A 16,864-nucleotide genomic window follows, 5' to 3' on the forward strand; every position below is an offset into this window, starting at 1 on the left:
TGATTCAGTCTTGCATAAATGGCAAGATTAAGATACTCCAGCTACTCAAATCTAGCAGATGCTATTGAAAACTGTACCTGTTCTACCTGCTGTGTATAGTTCTAAGGGTTCTACAGGGCACAGGACCTCCAGCAGCAATGGTTACAGAGAGCAGCTCTCCTCCTCTGCAAAAGCAGCTCTTGGTGTGGTACACCATCTTCACAGCTGTACTGAGCTCACAGAAAAGTGCTTTCATTTACCTGTTGAGATATGTATGGGACATGCACTTATTCTGCAGCCAAGTTCATGCAACAGATGCTCCAAACTTACTGCACACAAAAAAGTTTCATTATTACAAACAATACAAAATCAAACACACAAAACTTGTGTACTAGCCCACAACCATCATTCTTATTGTGTATTATTCCAAGACACCACTTTTCAATTACAAATTCACAAGCTAAGACACAAAACATTACATAAGAGCAACAGAGTGAGGGTGTAAGATTCTGACAATAACTTAATGAGCCATTATGAGAAATATTGTAACAAATATGAAATAATCAAACATTGATTCAGTGTAGCCAGCTGTTTAGGTACAACTGTGTAAAGTGAAGCACAATTCTTTTGTGATCACTGTTTATTTTTTTCTTTAAAGTAGCCATGAGATCAACATCCAAATTTACAAAAATATTTATTATAATAATTAAATAAGGATCTCAGTGCTTAAAAGCCTTCAGAAAATAGAACTGAATTCTAGTTATATGTTTACAAGTATGAAAGAGACAGAAGTGAGTAAAGCATCACTCTTTTTACAAAAAAGTAAATTTTAGACTAAGATTTTTAAATACAGTGTTCTCAAAAGTGTCTGCTTCCAGATGAATTCAGGCCATTTATTTAACTCTGATTTCTATAAGACTTATCCCATGCCAAGAATTTCCAGCTGAATTCAGTTGTAAGAAGTTATAATAAATGTCACATGTCACCTGACATGTCTGCACAAGTTCAAATACAAGGAGTGCTTTTTTAAAAGATATACAAATCCTGGCCTGGGAAATCTTGATAAATTCAGTAGATCCTTACCAGTGGATATTAAACACAACACAAATGTGGTCATGCTCAATTGCCTACAAAGGGCTGGTTCAAATCAAGAAAGCAAAGGGTTTCATTTGGCAAAATCCCAGTTACAAAATGTCAGTGATTATTTATTAAGCATTTATTAAGTTCAATGCAAAAATAAAGCATATTAAATAAGCCAAGGCACACTTTTCAATCCTCTCCTCCACTATACATTCATTTATTCCAACATATCAGCCACCTTTAGTAACTCATTTAAATGCTCAAAGCTCTCCTGAATCCAAAACAGAAATCACAGCTTCAGAGCAGCTTGCCAGAGCATCCCAGCTGCCCATGATTTTCCCATTTTACAGCCTTGCTCTTGGGATGCTGCCCTTTTTGATATTCACTTCACAGGCAGAAGCTGAAATGACATCACACAGTCTATGAGCCAGCTGGAGGGGGCCATCCACACCTTGCCCTGCCGAATTTTCTCTGGCTGGAATTTGGAAGCCACGTCATAGATGACATATTGAGTGCAGAGCCTCTGGTCAGAGGTGGACTCTGCATGGTAGGCCACAGTGTTGATGGTCTGTGTCACGTCACTGTCTGGTTTGGGCTGCCTAACCAGGACCTGGCCACCCCCTGCTTTCACCAGCTCCAGCAGATCACTCTTCTGGTGCTGTTTGAAAGGTCCCAAAAAATAGAAGTAGCATCCATCAAATAACTTAGGCAGCTGTGTGGAAGAAAAAAAACAAAAACAAACAAAAACAAGCATGGATACAGGACTTGACAACTGAACAGAGAAGCAAAAAGGAGAAAGGAAAAATCAGAACATATAAAACCCCTACAATTTAAAATAACCACCACTGGGAAACTAGAACAGTAACTTAACATGCAAGGTTCTCAGGGTAAGTATGCAACTGAGAAAAGAGCTTGTTTATGTGGCAAATTCTTGCTTCTGCTGAAATACTTTCCAGCACACAGGGTTTGAACTATGAGTTAGGAATAATTACAACTACTGTTACAATGCAGTTAATAAATTCTCCAATGTAATCCAGCAAGTAACCAGGAATTAACCCAGTTAAATGTAAAAAAGGCCCTAAATGGAAACAAATAGCAATAAAACCATTTTTCTTTCAGAACTATGTTCTAAAGCTGAGCAGAGAAGGCTGAAGCACATCACTTCCTGTCCCATCAGGTGTGATACAGAGAGTGCAATAGTGCTCCCCTGACAAGGTTACAGCAACATCTCCACTAATGGGGAAAAGTGACAGCTTTATGGGTGTTCACGGCTCTTTGGATCACCTTGCACATAATCAAATTTCCTGTACAAGACCACATTAAAATTTTACATCTGCACCTTTGCATGTGGCAAAGGGCAGAGCTGCCCAGCCCCAGGTCATTAATCCAGGCTGTGTGGAGCAGTAAAACTCACCAGCTGCTCCCGGTTGAGCCGCCCTCGCCGCGGGCCACCTTGGACTTCGTACTTCTCTTCTTGTTCTCGAACTGAGCTCCGCAGACAGGCTCGTACCCCTACAAAAACCAAAGTAAGAGAGGCAAAAATTAGACACCCCAGGCTTTAAGAGAGGCTTGCATGTCATTTTAGGGACTAAGGAGCTGTGCTAAGATAAAATTATTACAATGCAAGACACCACATTCACACAGCACCGAAGCTTGTGTGCTTTAGCAATTTGCTTTTAAAACCTGAAAAAATTTACAACAGTGCCTGAAGATGCAAGTGAGATGGTGAGAAGCAATATCACACTAAAATCAGCGCTATAAACAGCAGGAATTATTAGCTCTTCCTCTTACCCTCTAAAGGTCAAGCACTTAATGTCAAATGTCAAACTGCTGATCGCTGGGAAGCTCAAAGCCAGCGTGCGGAGCCAACACTGCAGTTATGAAATGGACACAATTGCCTGATAAAGAGCAATTACAAGGCAAGCACAAAGCTGCCTCTGAACAGCTAGGGCCTCAAAGAACAAATCAGATGGGATTTCAAGGTCTCCAGGATCAGCATGAACTGCAGATTTATGCTGGGGTTTAACAGTGGCATTCGTTTCTGTTAGCACTGCTGCATAATGAGATTGTCTTTTAGAGTCAACATGTTTTTACCTTGTTTTAAGGCCAGTTATTTTTTCCAATGGAGAAAGCACTGCTGGTAATTGCTAACGTCCATAAAATGTACTGCCTGACCTCACTCTGGGGAGAGGAATTGCTGTGGTCACCCATTCAAGGATGGAACATTTTGCCTGCATGTACATTGCAGTCATTAATAAGAATTACCCAGGAAAAAGTTTGCAAAGCTGATTTTGGAAAGGGTTCCACATGGATTTACAATGTGGCCGAGGCTGTAACTTTTATAGCACCTCACTCCTTGCGCCGTGTTTCTAACTCAGACAACTCATTTGCACTGGGAAAATAGGAAACCCACAGTATATAAAAACTATAAACTCAACAAAATCAAAAGAGAACTGTGGGGGGTTGACCCTAAAAAGGAAGAAAGCCCAAGGCTATGAAGAGAAATCTCACTGACAAAGGCACTTGGATGCCATGGCAGTAAGTAGCCAATGCATAGGAGAATCTACTCTGGAGAGATCTTGAAAGAAATTCTCAGTAATTTGCTGTCAGTACATACAAACTCACAAAATGCAATGGGAATTCACATTTTAGGTAGCAGAAGTCCTTCAATGTGCTTACATCAAAAAAGATAAGCCCCTACAGAAAATTACAACTGGCTGAATACTGCAGCAAATATCTCCCTCCCTGTACAAGTATCAGATTGATTATTTGCACTCGTTCATTCCTTCAAGGAAAATTAATGTGAACTAGAAGGGCAAACCTAGTCATGGATTTTCCAGAAAGGCAACTTACATATTCATTATTGATAACAGTAATGAATACTGATAACTTAATTTCAGTGCTCGTAACTCAGAAATAAATCTAAAAGCTATTTCACATTTTATTTATTTATTTTAAATCACCACCATTCAACAAGACTTCCTGTGTCAATGTGCCTCTAACTTACACTGCTATTCTTTCCCTCCAAGGAAATGCAGATATTAATGGGTGCCACTTACAATAAAGAAAGAAGCCTTATCTAATCTTAAGAATGGAACTGTCCATTCATTGAGAGCATGTTTTATTTCAATCTACCATCAAAAGCTTGATTTCAAGGACTTTCACTACAGAGATGAGGTTTTTATACAATAAGTACATCACAAATTGAGCATCCAGCGCCAGCATCAGTAAATGAAGCAAATGTGATACAAAAGTAATAAAAGACTGAATGAATACGAAAGACTACAATGTCTTTCTGAAGTGCTACATGCCTGGAAAAAAAAAAAAACAAAGAAAAAAGAAGTCAGGGAAGTGACTAAAGTTAGTGGAGTGTTGATGTCACAGAATGCAAAATCTGTGACAGTGAGGTCTGTCTTGCACACATACATCAGTCCATTTCACACTGCCAGGTCCTCCAAGGAGCCTGAAAGCCTCAGAGTTCCTTGTCACATGTCATTACAATCCTCCAAGAAGGCCACAAGAGAGGCTCATCCACCTGTGTCCTGTTCTCACAAGGCACACGAGGCAGACATCTGTTTCCTGGAGAAACTGGAAACATGCAAACAGCCAAGTGTCTGCATGATCAGCATTCTCATTAATTTCAACTTTTCTCACCCAGCTAGAAACAGGCCAGATCTGTGTCTCAACAAGCTGTGTTTCCCACTCAGCATAAAAAGCCAAGAATATAAATTCTCAGTGCCCAGGTATTTTCCTTCATTACAAATATTTTAAGAGGCAACAGTTAGGCCTACACACACACACACATTCATGGAGCAACAGACCCTCTGGGCTTTTTTGGTGATGGAAAATTAGTACATTTTCAATTAGTGAACATATTTTTCATACAAAGATCTAGAAGGAGAAGTTGCTCTGACACAAGGGTGTCAGTAGCAACCAGTGTTTGAGGAAGGTGCTTACAACACTGAGGGGAGCAGGCAAGGATTATCTATCCATGGAAGAAGAATTCATGACTAGAAGAAAAGCAAAATAATGGAAGTTATGGAGACCAGTATGGCCCTTTAACTGCACATTTTGTTCAGACTGATTTGTTGCCAAGTGGCTCCTTTCTCTTCTATGACTCCTGCACGCTACACAGTTTGTATTCAAGAATTAAATAAGTCAAATATCAGAACAAGAAAAGAAACAAAAGGGAAACATGCTCCTGTTCTCCTATTTGAGATAAAATGACAGAGGGCTCAAGATGTTTACCTACTTAATTCAATATTCGTTTTTCTAAACAAAAGGTTCTTTTCCTGCTCTTTTTCCCCCCCCTCTCCACACAAAGCTTAGTGTCAAGCCACCATTTGCTTCTAGATCTCAAAATCTCCATTATCATTTTCAGGTGCAGAGAACCCTAATGGATGCAACAGCCCAAGTGAGGTTCTCAAAGACAGCATAATCAGCTCTGGTTGTGCTATGGTGTCATTTGGAATCAGCAGGAATGTACAAGTTTTACCATTCCTCCAGGAGATGCTAAAACCAGTAATATTCCAATTTCACACTTGAGAGTAGGGATGCAACAGCACACTGCAGACCCTTCCAACCTGGTGGGTTTTTTTTTCTGCTAGGGATTTTATTTCCTGTGAAAATTGAGTGTTGAGTCCATCCAGTATAGCCCAGGACTTTTCCTTCAGAAGCATTATAAATTTTAAAGCTGCTAACGTGTAAAAGTGGCTGGATAACAACACAGTTCCCTTTTAATGGTCTCTTCATCCAACTCAATCTCATCCTGATTAAGAGGACATATAAAAGGAAATAAAACTCCATACTTTACTCAGAGGTCTATCAGCTACTTTTACAAGAACTTTTCCAGAAGCTCTTTTGACCTTACATTGCTTAAGTCAAAATCCCCCTTTGATTTCAAACAGGAGTCATGTTTAACTGACTCCCAAAACTCCTGTTATCAGACTCTCACTTCTTTAGCACTATACTGAAAAAACACCAGTGAGAACCTGATGCCAAGGCACTGGTCAAATGAATGGACTGAAAAAGAGAATTTCCATTATCCTAACTTAAAAAGTGACCAGGATGCCATCTCCATTCTGAAACTGAGATGGACACCTGAAGTACTTATGTAAAAAAATGTTCAAAACAGGATTGAATCTCAGAAGGACAAAGACAGCCCTAAAGTAGGTTTCTGAAAATGGAAGGGAACCTAAACTTACTTTTGAGAAGACACCTGTAATTTTAGGAGAAGTTGTGTTGTTTTCCTCCACATTAGCAGTCTGTGCACTGTTGACCAGCAAGCCTGACTAAAAATTGAGTCTGTTCTAAGACCATTCAGCTTGCTCAGGGTCTCAGCCAATCTTGATTTATTCCTTAATACTACTGCCAATAAGAGCTGTGGGCCGTCTAAATTTGAGGCTGTTAAGGTTTGTCAATGTTCTCTTCCTTGGAAGAGAAGAGGGTGATTATTACAACGACATGTTAATGGCCCTTCAGTTTAATCTCAGTAGCTGGATCAATCACCCATGAAAGGGCAAGAGTTATATGAAGGCAGATGGCATTTCAATTATCATGGAGCAGAGCTGCCTTGCAGTGCCAAGGTCAGTGTGCAAGCACTGATGGATAAAGCTGGCCTACCACACCATTGTGGGGCCAGATCCCATGGGCACAGCAGTCACACAAGAGTTCTGCCCTGGAAATACAGAATATCACAAGCTCCAGAGCCTCTTAAAGAGCTGAATGCAAGTTTTAGATATAAACAAGGTCATTTGCACCAAATTTTAGCAAAACTCAAGCTTGCATTAAAGTCCCTAGAAAACATGGCAGACAGAAGTTTTAGCTTAATGCATCCACATTTAGCTTGGTGTCACCACATTTGGCAAGCAAAGCACTGCTCATTCTTCTTCCCCTGATTAACAATATCAGTAAAGCATCACTACTTACACTGATCCTGATTACCTCACTGAGCAGCTGCCCCTGCCTTCTCACCTTTGAGATCTAAGGAGCAAGCAGGTTAACAGGGTGTCCACTCTAATTGACCTTTGATACAAGTGCAGCTGCTAGTACTGGAAATAAAAGAAATCATTATTTGCAAAATTTAAGATCAGAGCTCTCTAATCCTTATTCATGTAAGTCTTATTGGTTTGTAATGGAACTAACTGCATCAGCAAAAACAATTTGAAGAGAATGAAGTACCAAAAAAAAAAATAAACCTGGTTGGCAAGAACAAGTTGTAATCACCCAAAGATACCCAGGGGTATCTCTCAGTAACTCAATTAGCCTTAGTGGAGTTTTGTTGGATTTGCATTAATAAAGCAAAGAGCAAGGGTTAGTCCCAAAAATCTCTCAGAAGGGCCAGGAGTAATTTAGGAATACATAACAGCAACAAAAATGATGACATACTGCATGTCCATGATCTAGTAGAGACAGCAACTGATACTTCCTCAGTTCAGTCTGCACTGGGTTTTAAAACTTACATGCAGATTGAGTAAATCCTGGTGGGGTTTTTTTTCCTAGAAAAGGAAGAAATTTGGACTGAGAGAAAGCTTTAGGGGAATTTGGCATAGCTGGCTTCAATTTGTTTTCATAAACAGCATTATTGGCCTCTGCTACAGCAAAGCATTTTTACACTGTGTCTTATATGCTTATAAAGTGACATCAGACTCCAGATTTCCAAGGAGTGAGGTAGAGAACTCATTGGTGAAACAAGAGCAGTCTGTTTTCTTATCACATGCAAACAACACAAGATCTGCAGAGACTGAAGTGCATCTGCTTAAGCATGGTAGTTTACAAGTTAATGCAGGTGGTATTTATTGAACACTATGGAACAGATGCTTAGGAAATCCTGAAACATTCCCAGAAGCTGGGAAAATGTGATTTGAAAACTATTCCTTCACTTGGAGTCCCAGGTATCTTCTTTGGGAAAAAAAAACACTGCTGGCCACAGCTGTTTTCTAGAGTGATCAAAGTGACTGGAGGTAGCCCTTCCTAAGGTCAGGTTAAATTCCCTCAGGAGTGTTCATCCTCTGGATCCCATCACAGGCTTTTTAATGAGTGAGGTTGTATTTCCCATCTTCTTCCTTACAAAGAGCTTGATGGAATGTTTTCTTCAAACTAGAAGCGAGCTAGAACAAAGGACTCTACAAATATGAAAAACTGAGTACTGCATGACACAGTTTCCAAGGTTTCTTTTTCTTCTAGACCTTATTTCAAGTCAACCCACTTCCAATCTCTGCAGACACCACACTGAAGAGATTCTCACGCCCATTTTCTGCTCTGCAAAGCCCAGAAGCTTCACACTGTAAAATTGTGAGCTCCTTTCCAGCAGGTGTAGACACTGTGGGAGTGCAGAAGTTCAGTCTCTGCTGGTTTGAAGCACTGCCCTCAGCTGCACACCCAATACAACCAGAATCTGCACTTTGCAGAGTTCCAAAGCCTCTCAGAGCTATCAGTCCTTTTGTAAGAGGCAGCTGAATTAAGTTTCCAAGTGCAAAAAGAGCATGAAACTCCAGTCATCAAAAGTTTTGGGTGTTTCAGGGAGGGAGTGCTCTGCTGAGCAGAAATCAGCCAGTTACCCAAAAGATGTTTATGCATGAAAGAGACAAGTCCAGCCTCAGGAGCAGTCAGGTCAAGCAGCCTTGCACTCCTCTGCTCTAACAGCCTAAACAAGGATGAGTATAGAAAATTCAGAAAGATGTTTTCACCTTGATATGTCAATCATGCAGTCCCCCAGCTCTTCCAGTCAACTCCCTGTTGTTGTGAGTCCCCACAGGAAAAGCAGTTTTTTCTGCCTCCTTATAATGATCAGAGCTGAATCATTGCTGCTGCTCCAGGTAAGCAAAGCAGAGGAAGGAATGAGCAATCAGATGCTTAGAATTCTGCCAGACACTTCACTGCCAGGACTGACACCAGCTTGTTTCAATGCATATCATTACTGAGATCATTTTTCATTCCCTGCTTTAACAGATGACAATAACTTGAAGAAAAAAAACAAGCTGAAAAGCTATTAAAGACTTCTGCTGGTTTTAATTAAACTGTTCTATGCTCCACATAAAGCTTAGAGGAAATACAGTGATACTTGAATCTTTGTCTCAGCCCACTTGCAGAAGGATAATGACTCGCCACTTTGTGCCCTATTACCATCCCAGAAATAATAAAGGCAATAAAATAATGAAACCAGTGAAAGATATGGCCAAGGGCAAGGAGCACTGTGGCAACACTGCCTCAGTTCAATTCCATGCTGCCTTGGAAGTGGATGTACTGCAGACTGTGTTAAATACAGAAAAGGTGGGAAAGCAACTCATAACATGAAAATTTTCTTCTGTGAAAATCTAATATTGCTCAGTGGTGGTAGCCTTTCATCCTAATCTCCCACCTGAAGACAAAAGGGAACCCCAAAATTGAGGATACATACTTCAATCTTGGCCCTCCAACACTCAGCTTGAAGTCTGCTGGAAAATTCCACATTACCTCTCTACCAAAATGAATGAATTCTGGATCTGTATGGACACATGGAAACAAGAGTATTGTAGAATCACCCAGAAGGAAACTGCTTTTTATGAAAGACTCACAGCTTGCTGTAGCAGAAGAGTTAATATAAGAGACTCTCAAATTAAATACTGTTTTTGCAAGCTTGTGATGTTTTTTTAAGAAATGGTATAATATGTAGGCTATAAATACAACTTTAGGGATAAAAGTGAAATGCAGCTTACCTTGTAAAAAAAATTCAAACACTCCCTTATGCATAGTCAGCATTTCATTAAGTGCCTCACTGAGCTTTGTTTTTTCAAATATTTTAGTGAATTTTTTCAACATAAATTCACTTTAAGTGAATAGTTTAGAACAGTGAACCATAAACAACTTCTTAAATTTATTATATAACCAGAACATGCACATAACTTTTGAAAGTTTATTTGCATCACATTTAAGGAAACTCATCCAAATAGAAGTCAAATAGCCACGATAAATGGAAATGAAAAAGAAAAGCAAGGACCTCTTTTTCCTAGACAAATGTTCCATCAGCAGGAGTCCCATTATTTGTTATAACAATCTTTAACTTGTAATGACTCTGAAGAAGACTGATAACAGACTGGTGGGAACAGATGGAGTGGTGCTGTTAATTATAGGCACTTAGCTGCATCAGACCCCATGAGTTATTGCTAACATTTCCCACTAGGGAGGAGAATCACTCGCTTTTAAGTAGTATGTTGCTTACTAAGCTGGGAGCATTAGCAGTCAGGATTGCACTAATCAGTACCAACAACATAAAATAAAACTCAACTGTGAAAAAAAACCATAAACATATTCCCTGAATAACCCCTGGACTATTTCATTTATTTTTTTTTTCCTTCTCCAATCACTTCTAAATATGAAAGTTCTTCCATGAAGATTTAAATTTAGGTCTCACTAATGAAATCTCCCTCAGAAGTTTTCTAAGCATCTGACTAGCAGGAAGATGAAATGAAATAAAGGAAGCATGTAGGATAGAATGTGTGCAAACCTCTCAGGCTGAGTGAAGCCAAGAACCTGTCAAGGGATTCACCAAAGAAATATGGTCTTCAGTCTTAAATAAAAAAAAACATGGAACAAACTGGAAGCCAAATGAAACTCTGAGTCCAGTATTCAACCTGATGCCATGTTTTAGTTTGCAGCTACTGAGGCTTTGCAGTGTCTTCATAAGCATTAGGAAAATCCAGACCATTAAAGAATCCTTATGTTCTGATGTTTAGTCACACGGTAGAAAACTGGAATGAAATCTGTCTGTAAGTTTTCCATGGGTAATTAGCTCATTTGTAGTGTACTTATTAGCTAAAAGGGACTTAGCCATAAAGGTCAAGGGGAAGAAGATGGGTTTTGCAGCTACTGTGAAAGCAGATACTAAGAAATATATCAAATAAATAAAAACCTCAAAATTTAGGGCCTAAGAACAGCTGTATTAAAAATGTATGCACTGTATAAACACCAATTACAGACTGCATGAAACATGACTTGCATGCTACCTTGGGTTAGAAGTTACAACCTTCAGTAGATCTGAGCTTGTATGTAAACATAAGCTCACTTCTCACAGGCCCTGAGCACACATCCCAAGCAAGCCAGTCTCCTCTCAATTTCAATGAAAACTGCTCATAAAAAAAAATCCTAGAATTCAATAAAATCCTTCCTTCTCTCCCAGGGTATCTTCCATAATCTTCTGAATCAGTCTTAATGTAGCAATGAAGAAACACACTCCCTACTGATACTTAGGCTATGACCTAGCCAACACACCTAACGATGAAATGCACTCATTTTCCAAATAAGTAGTAGTTATATTTCATTCAATACATTCAATTAAATTTCTAGTCATTCATGAGATTTGAAAACAATCCCCTGTACTTTGTGTCAAGATAGCATTGATATTAGGGCAGCTGTTGAAATAAAAAATTTTTCTCTGTAATCCCATCTACAGTTTCTGGTTAAAAAGCCAAAGGAGCCCCACATATTCAATACTTACATTCAAACTTGAGGACCCAACATCCAGTCAGAACAGCCATCATGCATTTGACAGTAGTTGGCATTGGAACATCAGGGATAATAAGGTGAGTTACTAGGAGAAAGATTAGATCAGTAAAACTAAAGGCACAGAAAAATCAGCACCATGCCTGGCTGAAAAGCAATCAATCATTATTTAAAGAATAAACAGACTAAATACAGATAAACAGATAAATTTATCAGCCACTCTTTCCAGCACAAGGCAGTGATTTTTGAGACTATGATCCGAGTTAGTGGAAGAGCTATTAGAAATTTTGTGGGTTTCAACTTACACTTCCTGTGAAAAAGGTTTTATAGTTCTACACTAACACTTAAATCTTCAACTGAGGCTCCAGTTTATAGGATAGCATTTTTTTCCAATTCTTTTAGAGTTATATTTTAACTCTGACAGGAATCTTACTACTGGATCTCACTGCTTTAATTCAAAGCTAACAGAACTCCACTCAAAATTCTGGAGTAGTAATCCAGAAGTGAAAGATGGTAGGGGGAAATTACCTTAGCATTTTGTTCACGAGCACTCCAAAGGAAAAACTAAGAGGAGGGATTAAGGTAATGATCCAATCCTCAAAAAGGGGAAAAGAACTCCAGCAAACCCCATAATCTGGGTTCACCAATCTTAATGAAGAATAAAGTCTGAAGGCAGAGAAGCCATGTAAGCTTTCAGTCAATACCATGCTCTTTTCTCGAGGCACCATCTGCCCAAAGTTCACTTCTGGAGAGTAAAAACTTTACAGGATGTCTCACACAAGCACAGACCTTAAAGTTGGTAAAAGATGGGTAAAGAGAAGAGGTCTCTGAGGAGACTTTGGGATTTTAAATAACAGACAATAAACTGCCAAACTGTGGCTCCCCCAGAAACTTCCTGCCTTGATAGCCACTCAAGCTTTATATGTGTTTACATGCAAAAAACACCATCACTCCACTATAGCCACAACTCAAGGATTTCAGAAGCTGCACTTCCCAGGAGCAATAAAAAGCCCTGCTGCAGGTAGTATCTTAAACAATAAAGTGCAGAACTGTAGTTACTTATATTCGGACAGAGACATTTCAACAAGACTCCGTACCTCTGCTGTTAAATTCAGTGCACCTCTGGGCCTTCAGGACTGCTGCTAATTTGTTCAGCAATTTCTGCTGCTCTGCACCAAGATTGCTCCCCAGTATGCCAAGGGGTCCATTTCTTGGCTGGCTGGAGCTCAGTGCCTGCATGAACAGAAAATTCTGCAATAAGCTGAATATTTGGGAACATAAGGAAAGCAACTTACTATACAGTATTTCAAGAATATAATTTTGTATCATTTTGGAACACAGTTCATGACAAGCTTAGAGGACAGGGTCCATGAATAAATCTCCATGTAACAAATCAGCTCCACAGGAAAAAAATCTTCACATTAGAGGTACTTCACTTAGTTTATGTAAAGTACTAAAATACCTCATGGATCAGTTTTTCTTCCTTGCCCTCTTTGTTGCTTTTTAAAGACACTGGGGTGCACACATAGAATTGTTTGAATACTGTGTAAACAGCCTGGCAGCTTGCAGTGTTGAACAAGAATAAAAATCCCAATTAAGCAGTAAAATCTCCTACTTTTAGCAAGGTATAAACAACAGATGTGGTACTGAGTAACCCATAAAATTAATAACTGCATGCCCTTTACTAAAAGTCCCTAATACTTAAACATTAGTTGCTTACAGGGCAAAATGGGATTTTTGATGTGGGTAGTATTAATGCAAAGTAAGAGGAGCTTTGTGCTACCAAGGGTAGGATACTTCAGCTCCTGGATTTTTCTAAATACTCCAGATTCCATAGCACAGACACAGATCCAGTTACCCCAGCCTCAGGCTCTGGATCAAGTCATCCATGTGAGCCATTAACCATCCCCTGGCACACACTCACTCCAAAGTAGATGCAAATACCAAAAATGGTTTGTTTGGCACAGAAGAGCTGCATCTTATATTTGCTGCAGGTGGAAGGAACAGCCACATTAGTCCTGGTTTAGCTGCAACAGTTTACTTTTGGCCCCTGGGTACCCTGTGCCCTCAATAAGGAGGGATCATTGCAGGCTGAATAGGCTGGAGTAGACATGGGCTGCTTCTATCAGCCAGGTCAGCTTAATCCTCATTCATTAGGAAGCACAAAGCATTTCATTAAAGCAGTAACTTGTTAGGTCTGAGTACCTGATTCTGGTTACAAGTCCTGAGAAGTCTTTGTCCAAAGCAGGAGGAAAACAAAAACCCCAAAACAACCTGCCAAAAGCTATTTTCTACTGCTGAGCTGATATTTTCATTGTTGGGCAAGGGATGATAGAACAGCCTTTTAAATGCACACAAAAAGCACCTGGAACAAAGACTGCTGCTGCTTGCAGACAGTTTGGAAAGTAGAACAAATTTAGATATGCAGAAAAACAACATCAATAGCAAAGTTCAAGCAGTGATACTTGAGGAATAACACAGGCTTGTTCTCCTATAATAACACCACAGTACAAGAAACATCTTTTGTCTTCCCAGATAAAGCTGTAACACAGAACTTCATAGCTTGTCAGTGTTCCACATACATCCTAGAAATACTGTCCAAGACAGCTTCCCAGCCTATTTTAAATCTCCCTGTAAAGCAGGTGATGCACTGTACTTACATCCAAGCCTTCAATATTTAAAGGAAGAACTCATGGCTTGTTGTTTTGTTAAAAAGCAAAACACAAAAACAAACCCACACAGACATTTACCTCAGAGGGCTGGTTAAGTGAAAATGATTCATTCTTCACTGGTAACATTAGCACAGATTTCATCTTTTTGCTTTCTGCATAGTCCACAGGTCGCAGACCAAATATATTACTGGCAAAACAAGCACAGATGGGTTTAAGTAAATAAAATGTGACTTGATTCTTAAACAACCTAGCATAGGTTTCCCTCCCACTTTCTTATTAATATGTAATTTCAGCTAAAAGCACAAAGCTTCAAGAATTGCATCCAAGACAGATGGATACTGAATTACAAGCTGCTGCATTCAGCTGAGGAGTAAGGCATATTCAGAGCAGAATGTTCAGTTAAATAAACCACAGTCCTTGTTAAACTGTTTCAAGATGCACTTTGCTATCATTTGCAAGACCCAGAAATTTCAGCTTTAATCTTTCATTGCAGTCATATAACCAAGAAATGTATTTTTGGCTTATCCATTTGCCATAAAAGAAATGCCAGAAGACTTTCCATAGTGTATTAAACATGGGAGCTTGATGTGGTTGTGCTTTTATGGGAAAAGCTATCTGCTTCCTGCTTGCACTTCCAAAATCTTAGTATGCATGTCGTTTTCCCTCAGTGTACTGGTCCACAGTACACATTATAGCCAATTGAGTCAGATTTTAGTTGGTTTGCCAATTTTGTTCAAAGCTATTGAATGTAGGTGGCACCTCATAGTTATTAGTTGTGCTTCCAGACTGATTTACTCTTTTAGCATTCCTCAGACAGAAGTGATTGCTATAAACACATCAAGCTCAGCCATGGCATCAATTTCTTCTTCACACAACTTTGCTGCTGCAGGACAGCAGTGAGGGGAGGAAAGCCTGAAACTGCTGAACAGGTATCATTGCCATTAGCAAACAGGAGCCTCTGCCAGCACTCTGGGGAAATATTCTGCCTGCTTTGCCCTTTGTGAGAATAATGGCTGTTGCAGCTGATCCTCTTCTGCCCATCTCACGCAGCTCTGGCTCTCCAAAGGCATAATAAGAGCTCGTTATGGAGGGGAAGCTTGTCATGAGAACAAAGCCCTGACTCAGTGTCTGAAACCTGGCAAGCTTAGTCATCAAACAATGAAACATTTAAAGAGGTCACAAAACCACTGCAGCTTTGAAGGGCTCTCTCTTGGCCACACATTCCTGTGCAAAGCAGGAATCCAGGAAGCTTTACAGGGAATTCCACATAAAGCCATAACCCAATCCAGCCCAAAGAGCAGCTCAACTTAGCAAGTCTCCACTCTGACTTAACTGTGAGGCTTTGGCCAGCACTGAACTGAAAGACATATCTGACCCCAGCACCCTTTGCCCCTGGCTGAGCACTGCTCACTAACACAGCCCCTGGGGAAAACAACAATCCATAAAAATCCCCCACAGAAGAGTCCAGGATGGTATTTTACACTATTACCAATCCCAAGCTTTTCTGTGCTACTAATGAGCACAGTGCAGGCATAATACAAACTCTGCAGACTGAAAGATAATTGGTTAAATCTCTGCCCAGGCCTGGCAGTTGCAGCCCATTAAATATTGTCATGCTGTTCCTGCTTTGTCATGCATCATCAGGGTAGCTCTTGCCCTTTCTTTAAATAAGGCCAATATTCAACTCAAACTGCTGCAAGATAAAGTTCCTTTGAACAATGCATCCAGAGACAGGGGGGAAATGTATATACATATCATCAAACACCCCAAAAATCACCTTTAGATTAGTTGGCTGACCTTTCACTCTGAGCTAAGCAGAGGGAGGAAATCCCTGCATGTCACTACTAGAGATTTGGGAGTGCTTTTCCCTCCAAAGGCACAGTAAGGTTCTTTGCTGTTGGAAAAAACTCATGAATGTTTGCCATAGAAAAATACAGACCATCCCAGTTAAATATAGAACATTTTTTGCCAATTAAACTGTACAAATACGAGCTCCAGCTCCTCTTTCTGTACTCACAATTTTTTCCTACCGTTTTAAACTTCTTTCAGTTCCTTCTTACTAGAGCATTGTGAATAACAAAGGGCTCGTTATTGCATGTTAAAGTGGCATAGTTAAATTGTGACAAACTTTGGAGCTGAGGTCTGAAAAAGGAACATCAGCACGAATATTTTCAACTAAGCAGATTGTTGAGCTTAAGGAGAGTGAGAAAATGTAGCTGAAACAGGAGAAAAGAGGGTTTACATAGTAAAGAACACATGCAAACGACAGATTCTCAAGTTGGAAAGTGTTGTAATTTACTTTTCAAAGAGAAAGGATGAAAACTATACTTGTACTTTTTTAGTAAGGCAGAGGAATGGGAACCAGAAGCTTTAGGGAAATGGTGCTCATATCCATCTTTATCCAACCCAGCTGAACAAGGGAAATCATCCACCTTGATCAAAGATGAATTTTAATCCAATATTCAAAACCGAATTAGACATGCACATTACGTCCACCCTAACTCACAAACAGTGTTTTCAGAAATACCAATAACTCTGTGTGCTCCTCCTACAAATCTGGGTTTGCTGGGAATGGGTCCAGTGCACATGATGGGTTCCACACTCAGCAGGAAGACACAATTGTTTCAGCTAGAGAGAAATTAGTCATGTGTTTA

General features: G+C 39.7%; 1 protein-coding gene across 1 annotated transcript in view; it reads right to left on the reverse strand.

Annotated features, from left to right (window-relative positions):
• Positions 1–379: 379 nt before the first annotated feature.
• Positions 380–16,864, reverse strand: part of BARD1 (BRCA1 associated RING domain 1) — a 40,798-nt gene continuing 24,313 nt past the window's right edge. The window contains exons 7-11 of the mRNA XM_058839776.1: positions 14,289–14,397; positions 12,636–12,771; positions 11,534–11,626; positions 2,474–2,571; positions 380–1,771 (exon numbers count right to left, since the gene is read on the reverse strand). Coding sequence (XP_058695759.1) covers positions 1,442–1,771; positions 2,474–2,571; positions 11,534–11,626; positions 12,636–12,771; positions 14,289–14,397 — 766 coding nt within the window. The 3' untranslated portion in view covers positions 380–1,441. The remainder of the gene's footprint in view (positions 1,772–2,473; positions 2,572–11,533; positions 11,627–12,635; positions 12,772–14,288; positions 14,398–16,864) is intronic.

The sequence above is a fragment of the Poecile atricapillus genome, chromosome 5 (genome assembly GCF_030490865.1).
Source record: "Poecile atricapillus isolate bPoeAtr1 chromosome 5, bPoeAtr1.hap1, whole genome shotgun sequence".
Taxonomy (NCBI): Eukaryota; Metazoa; Chordata; class Aves; order Passeriformes; family Paridae; genus Poecile; species Poecile atricapillus.